The 11,959-nt window shown below is 37.1% G+C and overlaps 1 protein-coding gene across 4 annotated transcripts; it reads left to right on the top strand.

Moving 5' to 3' along the window:
* The first annotated feature begins 1,649 nt into the window (after nucleotides 1–1,649).
* On the top strand, nucleotides 1,650–9,983 carry LOC123754957 (ribosomal RNA small subunit methyltransferase NEP1). 4 transcript variants are annotated; one of them, XM_045737311.2, is made up of 6 exons: nucleotides 1,650–1,768; nucleotides 2,540–2,718; nucleotides 4,462–4,614; nucleotides 5,039–5,129; nucleotides 6,397–6,605; nucleotides 9,653–9,983. In XM_045737311.2, exons 2-6 carry the CDS (start codon nucleotides 2,569–2,571, stop codon nucleotides 9,764–9,766), a joined length of 717 nt encoding a protein of 238 aa, XP_045593267.1. In that variant the 5' UTR covers nucleotides 1,650–1,768; nucleotides 2,540–2,568; the 3' UTR covers nucleotides 9,767–9,983. The 4 variants fall into 4 exon arrangements, with proteins under 4 accessions (XP_045593267.1, XP_069189010.1, XP_069189011.1 ...); XM_069332909.1 differs by lacking the exon at nucleotides 2,540–2,718 and adding an exon at nucleotides 2,031–2,228 and having other exon boundaries at nucleotides 1,745–1,768; XM_045737310.2 differs by lacking the exon at nucleotides 1,650–1,768 and adding an exon at nucleotides 2,138–2,228.
* The last annotated feature ends 1,976 nt before the right edge of the window (nucleotides 9,984–11,959 follow it).

The following is an 11,959-nucleotide window of genomic DNA, read 5'->3' as shown; positions in this document are numbered from 1 at the left end:
TCTATCGATAGGGAGAGCGATGGTTCAAAAATCCTTCTTTAAAATATGAATATCTTTCCTATCTCACTAAGATCTAATCTCTGTGATTAAAATGCAAAATTGACTTTGTCACTGCCTTTTTGATAACGTATACAATCACAATTAACAGTCTCCGTGGTGTAGTGGTAAGACACTCGCCTGGCGTTCCGCGAACGCTATGTCATGGGTTCGTATCCTGGCCGGGGAGGATTTACTGGGCGCAATTCCTTAACTGTAGCCTCTGTTTAACGCAACAGTAAAATGTGTACTTGGATGAAAAAACGATTCTTCGCGGCAGGGGATCGTATTCCAGGGACCTGCCCGAAACGCTACGCGTACTAGTGGCTGTACAAGAATGTAACAACTCTTGTATATATCTCAAAAAAAAATAAATAAATAAATAAAAAATAAGCTTATTTGTGAATCTATTAAACAGTAAATCAGAGAGCGTGTAAGGTTCCGTGTTCCATGTCCGAAGAAACAGGGAGATTTTACATAAATACAGTACATGATAGTTTAAGTAGCGAACGCATACCAACAAATAACGATTAGTATCTATAACAAAAATATTGTTCTATGGAGTTGATTTAACTTCCAACCATGTATTTTTAAATAATCTTTAACGTTTTCTGGCTAGTTATGTTAGATTTGATTAAAAATACGCATTCTACTTGTTAATATCGTTAGATTTGATTAAAAATACGCATTCTACTTGTTAACATCATAAATTAAATTTGCGATAATTTGAGCAGAGAAGTTCGACGACTGGATCACTGTGTACAGAAGGTTGATATGCCAGCAAACACATTCCAGAGAGCAATATATCTTGGATAAGTCGCTCCAGGATAGTGTTGCTTGGACCATCGACTTCCTTTGATATTACATATTTACATCTTATTTTGTTATGAAATGATATTTTTTCAGAGTAAAATTATGTTTTCTCATTTTCTGCATCCAGCATCCACATTATAGTGAGTAAATATACCATATTACTTCATTGCTTACGTAATGCTAGGAAGGTTTGAGTAGCTTTGGGTCTTTAGTGGACAGAATCTCCAATAGATGGGGCGAGAGTCGCCCAATCTCTCTCGACCGGGCGGGACTCGAAACTTAAATTAAAATTGCTATATCATTGGTCTCCAACATGATATATTTCCTTTGATGCACTCACAATAACGATTATAGCTCTGTCTTTCAGGAGGCATGTAATATTTTAGGCTTTATTAGCGTATCTTTGTTAATTACATAACATATTGGCAAGTGCGTAGGCGTCTGCACTCCATGACCGAAAAGCTACTGAACGCCACTATAAAAACATATATATCTTCACTTGAGCTTTAAATATGTCTAATGTAATGTATTTAAAATAAAACTTATATTTCTATCTTTCTTAAGACGTGTAAAACATTTGTGTTTATTAACGAATTTACGTAAAATAAACATTCTTCTGAGAGAGTTGCTCTGTCGCTCAGTCTATGCGGGGGTCGCAGCTCGGCGATTATTAAAATACATGAATCTTCATTAGAACTTTAATTATCTCTATGATAAAGTGTTAATGAGCCTTATATAGTGATAATGAGCCTTATATTCCTATCTTTCTTGAGGCATATAAAAAATTTACGATTATTTACAAATTTACGTGAAATAAGCATTGTTCTGAGAGTTACTCCGTTGATCGATCTGTCCGGAGTCGGAGCTCGGCTATTATAAAAGTACACGTATCTTCGCTTTAAATTTAAATATGCCCATGGTAAGGTATTTAGAACGACGCTCATATATCTCTTTCTTGTGACATATAAAACTCTTACGTTTATTAAGGAATCTGCGTGAAATAGGCATGGTTCTGAGACGAATGCTGCGGTTTTCGAGTTTGACGAGCGATGAATACTGCCACTTTTATACAACTACAAATATCTTCGGTTTTACTTAAAATATTTGTCTAGGTAGAGGTTTTACATATAGATCGCGTTTCTGTCTTTCTTCTGACTAATAAATAATTTTGGTTTAATCAGGTATCAAGATGTTTTCAACAATATTCTTTCAGCGTTCGTCTTTTCCAACTTGGGCGACCCTTTTGGAAGCGCGATACTTGGGTTAACCCATCCTATAGTTGGGTCTGTTGGGGTTCGAATATTTACAACACAGTGGCACGTGTGTGGAGACGTTCTCGGGCTCGGACTCCTCACATTTATTTATATATATACAAGAAGGTACGTTGGGATTGTGAGGATACATAGTATAGTAATTACAATCTTGTAAAGCCACTAGTACATAAAATAACACAACTGATTTCAACACGGGATCCTTCAAGTGTGCAGTTATTTCTATCGGGACTTGAAGACCTTCTCCCAAACTGCACGTAAGAAGAAGAACCTTGAGGCCCTTTTAAGACTTTGGGCACGAAAACTTTCAGTCATTCTTCAAGTATAATTAACAATAGGACGCAACTGACACTTGTAGGAAGGGAAGGATTCTATTTTAACTGTGGATCCCACCTAAACACGTAAATTTGTCTTCGTAGCATTAAGCCTTTACGGTACAGCCTGAGTAATGGGAAAGAAGAGGAAGCATGAGGAAGGGGAGGAGGTAGAAGAAGAGGGTGAGGAGTCTTCCCAGCGCCAGCAGACGCCAGCTCACGTCAGGAACCAAGACAAGCGTCTCATTGTCATCCTGGAGAGAGCAAACCTAGAGAGTGTGAAGGTGAGTGCACGTCTTAAATCCAACTGCATTATCATTCTAAAGAGAGGGCATACCCTGAGAATATAAAGGTGAGCTATGTTATGCAGCTAGCACTGCATTATTTTGAAGAATAAAATGATGTAGCAGCTATATATGTGTATGTATATAATATATAATATATATATATATATATATATATATATATATATATATATATATATATATATATATATATATATATATATATATATATATATATATATATATATATATATATATTATATATATATATAATATAATGTCTACACATACAGTACATACATATACAGTATCTGTATATTATATTGTCATTTCGGAGAAGACACATTCTGAGAGACATATTCAGACAAGACATTTGGTCTGTCTTGTCTATTTCCAGTCTAGCTGGAAAGACAAAAATTGCAGTTATACTGTATTTAACATAGTTAAAAACAGGCAATTTTAATCTGTAGGATTTTCTGTTTGTCACTTTTAGGTTTATTAGATTTTGATTATGTATAAGAATAGCCTAGAGTTAAGTTTAGGCTAATATAAGTTAATCTTTTAGTTAAGCCTAATATAAATTAGGCTTTGAGGGTCTTAGTAGTATAGTCGGGTTTGTTCTCGACTCACGGTAGAGAATTCCGGGTTTAATTTAAATCCCGGTCAGGACAGAAATGGTTGGGCACATTTCTTCTCACCTAATTTCCCTGTACACGTTTCAGTAAATGGATACCCAGGAGTTAGTCAGCTTGTTGTGGGGTTGCATCCTAGAAGGGTCAGTAATTTAACCTTGGGGGTAACTATCAGCTGTTAATAACTATCTACTGCATTGCTGCATTATGCAGACGAGGAGTCACAATAACTTGGCTGAAATATGTTGACCAAACCACACACTAGAAAGTGAAGGGACGACGACGTTTCGGTCCATCCTGGACCATTCTCAAGTCGATTGTGGAGTATGGTCCAGGACAGACCAAAACGTCATTGTCCCTTCACTTTCTACAGTGTGGTTTGGTCAACATTGCTGCATTATTCTCACTATGAGCATAACGGGCAAAGGTCTTATATTTAGCCTTCAGAATATCTTAGTTGTCTGGCTCACTTTGTATTCAGCACGTGAGACCAGTGATTGGCACTTTCTGCTAAAAAAATCACGACTGAATGTTTCCTCTTGGGTTTGCTGCTAGCAGAAGCCATTGATAAAATGTTATCTACATTTTAAGCTGACATAATGGCAAGATGTTTACTATTTTCATTTAAATATTAATAAGTATTAAAGTATTTAGGGACCAACACTTTAAATGTCTGCACACATTAGCGAAACGAAGCTGGGGTAGTATACAGGTGCAGGTCAGGTGCTTACTTTGACAGATGAGAGGGTAAGCTCTCTTGCCATGGAGAGGCAAGGGTTATTCCAAGTTGGACAGAAAACATAATCGGCATGTTTGCATATTTGATAGTCAAACCATATATAAACTACAGGTTATATATTTGCAACATTTTTTTAATGTGCCTGCAAATGTTTAGCATTTAATCTAACCTTTTCTGCAATTTTGAAAGAGACAGCGTACAAAATACATAATGAGATTGTTAACTTGTTTTATTCACATTGTAGAATGCAATTGCTGTTTTTAGTTAAATATTCTGCTACAAGGAAAAGTATACATTGAGAATTTCACTGTGCATTTACTCCACTTCACGGTGAAGATAAAATAGCCTCAAACAATTTTGTTGTTGTTATAGAATGGTAAAGGTTATGAGCTCCTTAACTGTGATGACCACATGGGACTGATGAAAAAGTACAACAAAAACCCTGCCAACTACCGCCCAGATATTCTTCATCAGTGCCTCCTCATGTTGCAGGATTCTCCACTTAACCAGTCTGGTAAACTCCAGGTAGGAGCACATACTCATTCTTCCCTTGCACCTTCTTTCTCACATGGAACTAAATTTATTGGTTTTCATATCTTTATGGTTTCTTTTTCAGTTGTGATCTTATTTGACAATACAGTATTTCTTTGTTCACTTCTTTTGCATCATTTTTTGCTCTAAAGAGTTATTTTATAAATCATACTGATTTAATTTGTCGATCAAATTACAGACGGCACATGTATTACACTTTGTTGGAATTATAATTCACTATGTTGAGAAAAAGCCTTTTTTTTTACACTGCAATACTAAATTAACTTATGGGAGCTAATTTCATGCTTTTATTTAAAGTAACATCTAATGTCTTTATGATTTTTCAGACAATTTTTCATATCAGATAACAAAAATAAACAACAGTATGGTGATATCTATATAAACTTGCAACTTTCAGGTTTACATCCACACAGAAAAAAATGTCCTGATCGAGGTGAATCCACAATGCAGGATACCAAGAACATTCAAAAGATTTGCAGGTCTTATGGGTAAGATATTTTGCTTATAAGCAGTCACAATAAGGAAAGATATGATAGTAAATTCTGCTGGAGGATGAAACTTGCGTGTATACTAAGAATTGCATTTTTACATTAGACTCGGAGGGGAAGGTGGGGGAGGGAGGAATGAGTGCATACTCCAGTAATATAGAATGTATTGAAAAATTGTTGAGTGCCTACTGGTTGCATATGGTGTGGGGAAGATGAGTTGACTGGAAATTCTAAAATTTAGCAAAATCAAAATGATTTCATGACTGCAGTCAAAATGTATAGAGTTTCCAGGAAAATGACTTGCAAGTAACAGTATGTTCTGAATATTTCTATCTTGATTTCTGCATTTGTTTCTAATGTGAAATTGGGGTGGATCAAATGTAATACTGTATTAGGATTTTATCCCTCTTTTTCCATACCCTCTACCTCCATATAGTAAGTTGAATGGCAACATATTCATTTACATGTAAATTCTGCTTCATTATTTGCTGTAATACAAAGTGAAACTTGAAAGTTTATCCACTCTTGCATCCCTCAGGGATCCAGGAATGTTATGATTAGTATTGCATAATTGCATTGCAATAAAGGGTAGTATAATACAGACCTTAGTGTATATATATATATATATTATTTTTTATTTATATATATGTACAAGAGTTCCTACATTCTTGTACAGCCACTAGCACGCATAGCCTTTTGGGCAAGTCCTTAGTCATAATTTTTCCCGGATTATGACCCGCTAATTGTTTAACAACCAGGTATCCATTCACTGCTGGGTGAACAGAGGCTACAGTTAAGGATTACTGCCTGGTCAATCCTCCCTGGCCAGGATACAAACCCAAGCTAAAGGGCTCACAAAATGCTAGGCGAGTGTCTTACCACTGTTCCACGGGGATTGCAAAATTTCTGCTAAAATATACTGCTAAAATTTCCTTGCCTTATGATATTGATGTTCAAATCTTACTTGAACATCAGTAACTTAGTTGAATGCTGGTTATTTTACCATACACTGTACATTTATTATATAAAAAGTACAGTACAATAATACTTTAGATTCTTACTGCAAAAAAAAAAAATATTAATACTTTATTTATCAAAAGCTACTGTTTGAATATATTGAATTTTTAATGAACATTATTAACTGAAGAGCCTGTAGCACACACAGCATTTAGGTCAAGTCAAATTAAAAGCTAACCTTAAATACTGTCATCTTAAATTATATAATGCCATGTGGAGCCTCCCCAAAATAATCTGTCCTACATTTCAGTTCAACTTTTGCACAAACTGAGTGTTCGAGCATCGGATGGAAATATGAAGTTATTAAAGGTAATACGTAATCCTGTCACGGACCACCTTCCTCCTGGCTGCCACAAGATAGGCACTTCATTTACGGCAAATAAATTTGTAAATCCTCGAGAGCTTGTTCCTGCCAAAGAACCAATCGTAGTTGTTATTGGTGCTATGGCTCATGGAAAGGTAAGGCATGATACCTATACCATATATTAATTTATACAATGCTTAACTATTGTACAATTTCAAAACTTTCGTTATCAGTGCAAATTCAAAATTGTCATGACTCGGAATGACTCCATTTGCTCACCATTCACTCTTGTGATTACCTGTGTAGTTGCAAGATGAGAACCACACTCGTTGTGTTATGCTCTCCCTGTTATCTTTTTTATATGATGGGTTGAAACTCATGATAGTTTTGACATTCATTTGCAAAAAATGTTGTTTCATGCAATCTAATTGTTAATATTATACACCTAGTTTAATAGTGAATTAAACCACTTAGTTGTGCATTTAATTTTCAGGTGTGAATTATTTTTTAAAGTTGTACTCCTAAATATGATGCAATAATTTTTTTTTTTTTTTTTAGAAAATGTCAAATATCATCAGTTTGGAGTTATACTTAAAGCTTGTTTAAGTTACAGAGGAAATGACTGCTACAGGGCATTGTTTTGAGGATGGTGTTGCAAGTATGACCATTCCCATCTGCTTCTCCTGAAACCTAAACATTTATGGAACATATTTTTTCAGCGGTTAAAGATGCTCCTGCTCAGTTTCTATTCATACCTACCTACCTACCCAACTGAGGTACCTGGTTGATACCTGCTTGATGGGGTTCTGGGAGTTCTTCTACTCCCCAAGCCTGGCCCGAGGCCAGACTTGACTTGTGAGAGTTTGGTCCACCAGGCTGTTGCTTGGAGCGGCCCGCAGGCCCACATACCCACCACAGCCAGGTTGGTCCGGCACTCCTTGAAGGAACAATCTAGTTTCCTCTTGAAGATGTCCACGGTTGTTCCTGTAATATTTCTGATAGCTCGCTGGTAGTACGTTGAACAACCGAAGACCTCTGATGTTCATACAGTGTTCTCTGATTGTGCCCATGGCACCTCTGCTCTTCACTGGTTCTATTCTGCAGGTAGGTAGGTAAGGTGTTGAAGTTTCCAGGGGTTCAATGTCCCCATGGCCCTGTCTCTGACTAGGGCCTCCTGGTTGCTGGTCTGATCAACCAGGCTTTTTAATGCGGCTGCTCACAGCCCGACATGTGAGTCACAGCTTGGTTGACCAAGGCTCAAGCCAAGTTCAAGATCAGAAACATGTAACTCGGTTTATCAAAACAGTTAATAATATAACGCAACAATAAAATGCTCTAAATTTGGTGAATATGAACTCCTGCACTGTCAAACTGCATTTGGTAAATTTACAGCATGAGATATGAATAATGTACAGTACAGTATTGGTAGTTCTAGTCTTTGAAAAGACCAAGTCGCTGTATGGAGTTCAATCATTATTTTGGTGTGATGTAATTATCATTCTCAGCATTACAACCCCCATAAGCGGCTCATTTTTTTCATGTATGCCACTGTAAATAAAACAATGATTTTTAACTCTCACAAATGGTAAGGGATGTCACGTGAACAACTAGGGTTTATAGTTAAATGTAGTAAGTGAAAGGTTGTGAACATTGTTGATAAAAATAATTGCAGTTTTTGTCTTTAGCAGATTTAGCCCATTCATTACATTACAGGAAAGTTGCATGTGTTTTGTGGATTGCAGCTCCCACATAATATTTTTAAAACCTGTAATGATATTCAAAGTTATTTTAATGATAATGCTACCTATTCGATCATTATAGAGGAAAAATAACCAGGTGCTTTTAGACATGCAATACTGTATCATTATCACCTCTCCTATTATCATGGGGAAGGGAGAAGGCATCGGACCAAAAGCAAAACATGGGAACAGTAACAAGAAAGAAGTTATGGATATTACAGAAATATCACTCATTCCTTATATCATTGACTTCCCTGGAGAAAAAACCTAATCACTACACTTCATTTGTGGCCGAGTTAAGTAAAATTATACACCAAATACAAAGAACATATACAGCATACATAAACACGATAAAACACCTAAACTATTGGGATAGTCTCGAAGCTCTCCAAATGTACTCCCTAGAAAGGAGACGAGAGTGGTATCAAATAATATTCACATATAAAATACTGGAGGGCCAGGTCCCAAATCTACACAGTAAATTAACAACATACTGTACTAAAGTGAACGATAGGAAATGCAGAATAGAACCAGTGAAGAGCAGAGGTACAATTGGAGAACACTGTATAAACATCAGAGGTCCATGGTTGTTCAACATCCTCCCAGCGAGTGAAAGAAATATTGCTGGAACAAACGTGGATGTCTTTATGAGAAACCTGGATAGTTTTCTTCAGGCAGTGCCAAACCAAACAGGTTGTGGTTGGATATGTAGGCCTCTTGGGCCACTACAAGCAACAGCTTGTTGGACCAAGGTCTCACAAGTCAAGCCTGTCCCCTAGCTAGGCTTGGGGAGTAGAGGAACTCCCAGAACTCTATGCAGATGCAATCTAGGTACAAATAAATTGCCTGTAACTCATGCACCAACACAGTAACCCCTGTGTGTGTGATAATTATTAAAGCTCATGCTTTTAAGATCAACCTAACGTGTCAAAGACCACCATAAGGTCAACGGCTTTGGTGCGATTTATTTCAGAAATATATAGCAAGCAAATTTATGAAACTTTTTCATTGGCTGAACCTCCATTGTCATCCTGTTTCTAATTTAATGGAGTGAGGAAGTACTAGCGTGGAAGAAGATAAAGCAATGTAGTGAAAGACATTTGTTCTCAATTTCTGCCACACTAACCACCATTTTCTGTCATAATAACATATGGATATAGCTTTCATGTGTGCATTTTCTTTTAGTAGTGGGACAAGGCACACAAACAAGCTTAATAGAAAATCAGTTTGAGCAGTACAGGAATTTGAACCAGCATCCTGGTGAATATCAGACAAATGTCTTAACCCATCAGGCTTAAATGTTTTGCAGAGAATAAGTTGCAATAACTCCACCTGAAACCAATAACCCACAACTTGATGAGGGTCCAGGAGGAACCAAAATGTTGTCACTTGTGCCTCATATGTGGACTGGGCTATTTAATTGTATTATTCTGCACTGACTGAAATTGTGTTGATGTTTTCAGGTGGAAGCAGATTATGTAGAAGAAGAGGTTTCCTTCTCCAGGTACCACCTTTCTGCAGCCTTAGCTTGTGCCAAGCTGTGTTCAGGATTTGAGGAGGTATGGGATATCAAGTGAAGTATTATAATCATTATTGCAATTTTGAAGGGAAAAATGTATATACAGTACCTTGTTTTTCTAGAAAATTAATGCTCGTGCAGAATTTCCTGTTGAATGTGAACTAATCAAATACCATTGTTAGAGTTTCAAATTCTTATGATTTTAGAACTGTTCATTAATAACTATGATATTTTTGAGGTATTACAAACAAATCAATAAAGAAAATTATGAATAATGATATGTTAATGTGACCTATTTGGTAGAATGACTGTTTGTCAGTGATTATGTGGAGCCCCTGACACACATCTCTGGGAAACGTGGCTCCTGGACAAATCTTGGTAAACGACATTTATCTAGCATTGAATTAACATCGATCCAATGTTAATTGAATGTTACTCAAAGATATTTTGCCTGCTGGGGAGCTAAATAATGTGTTGTCATGTAGAGAAATAGCAAGTTGAGAACAAACATTATTTACAATGATGTTTTACCTGAAAGCATGGTAGTTTGTGGTGTGAGTTAGCAAGGCATGTCAGAGCACTGTAGGAGTTACTGTGGAACGAAACATTAGCACCCATTTATCTACACTTGAGAAAAGGAGGACCAGCTTTGAAGCAAATTGCTTGCCTGCAGGTCAGCAGTCACTGACATTGCACTTAATTTCATCACAATAATTTTGACACTTTATAGTGGTGTTTATCTTGTGGTTACTATAGCCATTGTTCACCAGTAGTTATGTTATCCTTTCAAACTTCCTACTCACATTGCTCCATTCAAATCAGTGGGTAGGGGGGGTAAGACCTCAACGAATATAAGCAGTGAGAACACTGGCTTCATATCTTTAGGAGCACTCACTTCTACTGTTTAGGTATAATCCTATGTTTGTAGGCTTGGTATATATGCTGATGCTTAGAGATGCTTTTGTTTTTGTTATTAACAAATCCAGGACAGGTAGATTGTTATTGTTGCTATTTTCATGGGTAAATCAGAGTCCTGACTCTCTCTCTAGATGGTTGCAATTAGTTCTTCTAGGTCTTTTACTATTATGAATACTATATGTCATTGGCACAATGGCAGTATACGCTTGGTTTATGCCTGCTACTGAAGACTATTTCCTTGATGATGCTTATATTTGTTGAGCCCTTGCCCACTGATCTGATGTCTCGCCAGTCCTTCACCTCTGGATCTGTTGTGGCGGATCCAGTAACAGTCACATCCGAACTGGGTTCATACTTTTTTTTTACTGTTAGCTCTGGTTCTCATCTCCCTCCCTCTTTCCTTACTCATATGCTGCTTCTTGAATCTTGTTCCTTAGATTTTTGCACACACCTACAGCTTCCCTATAAAGATCCTATCTCATGGAACTCCAGTCTGCTGTGACGCTCTGTGGTTCTACGGCAGCAGGCTCAGATGACATTCATTATGGAATACTTTGCCATCTCCCTCCATGCACATTTCAATATTTACTGAATATTTATAACTATCTTGGAGGAGGAGTCAGTCCCTAAGGAACTGGCTTGAGGTGGTTGGAAAGCATTTTTGGAAAGCAGGTTCTCTAGGAACATCCACTAAGGACTTCTGTCCTATTTCCCTAACAAATTGCATCTGCAAACTTTTTGAACGTAAGTGTCCATCTAATGTGGTTCTTAAAACGCTGTCACCACCTCTCCTCTTCTCAATTTGGCTTTTGCAAGTGTTGCAACATAACTGATGTATTACTGAACTTAGAGATCTATATTAGTAATGTATTTGCTGCAAAGACCCCCATTGTTGCTGTCTATTTTGACCTGGAAAAGGTATATGACACCACCTGGAGATACCATATTATGTCTTAACTCCATTATTTTGGCCTTTGTGGCACTCTCCCTCTTCCTACAATGCTTCCTCTTTAGTCATTCATTTAGTGAGGCTGGGTACCACTCTCTCTTGACTCTTTTCGACAATACGAACGTGTAACTCAAAGTCGTGTTATAAGCACTGCTCTATGTTGATGATCTTACCTTCTGTTGTTGAGGTGATGACTCGCATTTCCTCCAACGACAGCTTCAACTTGCAGTTGATGCTGTGTCATCCTGGGCCACCAATCATACCTTGAGGTTACCTGTGGTAACCCACAGGTAACTGTGGTAACAGGTAACCCACCTGTTACCACAGGTAACAGGTATCGTAGCTAGAAGTTCTTTACAACTAAGATTTGTGTATGGCTCATAC

This window comes from Procambarus clarkii, chromosome 28 (assembly GCF_040958095.1).
Source record: "Procambarus clarkii isolate CNS0578487 chromosome 28, FALCON_Pclarkii_2.0, whole genome shotgun sequence".
NCBI lineage: Eukaryota > Metazoa > Arthropoda > Malacostraca > Decapoda > Cambaridae > Procambarus > Procambarus clarkii.
Note: the sequence above shows the minus strand (reverse complement) of the source record. Positions and strands in the feature narration are given on the sequence as shown.

Coding starts and splice junctions, on each gene's coding strand:
- LOC123754957 (XM_069332909.1), top strand. Junction 4,615..5,038: donor ACCAGTCTGGTAAACTCCAG/GTAGGAGCACAT, acceptor TGCAACTTTCAG/GTTTACATCCACACAGAAAA. Junction 6,606..9,652: donor GTGCTATGGCTCATGGAAAG/GTAAGGCATGAT, acceptor TGATGTTTTCAG/GTGGAAGCAGATTATGTAGA.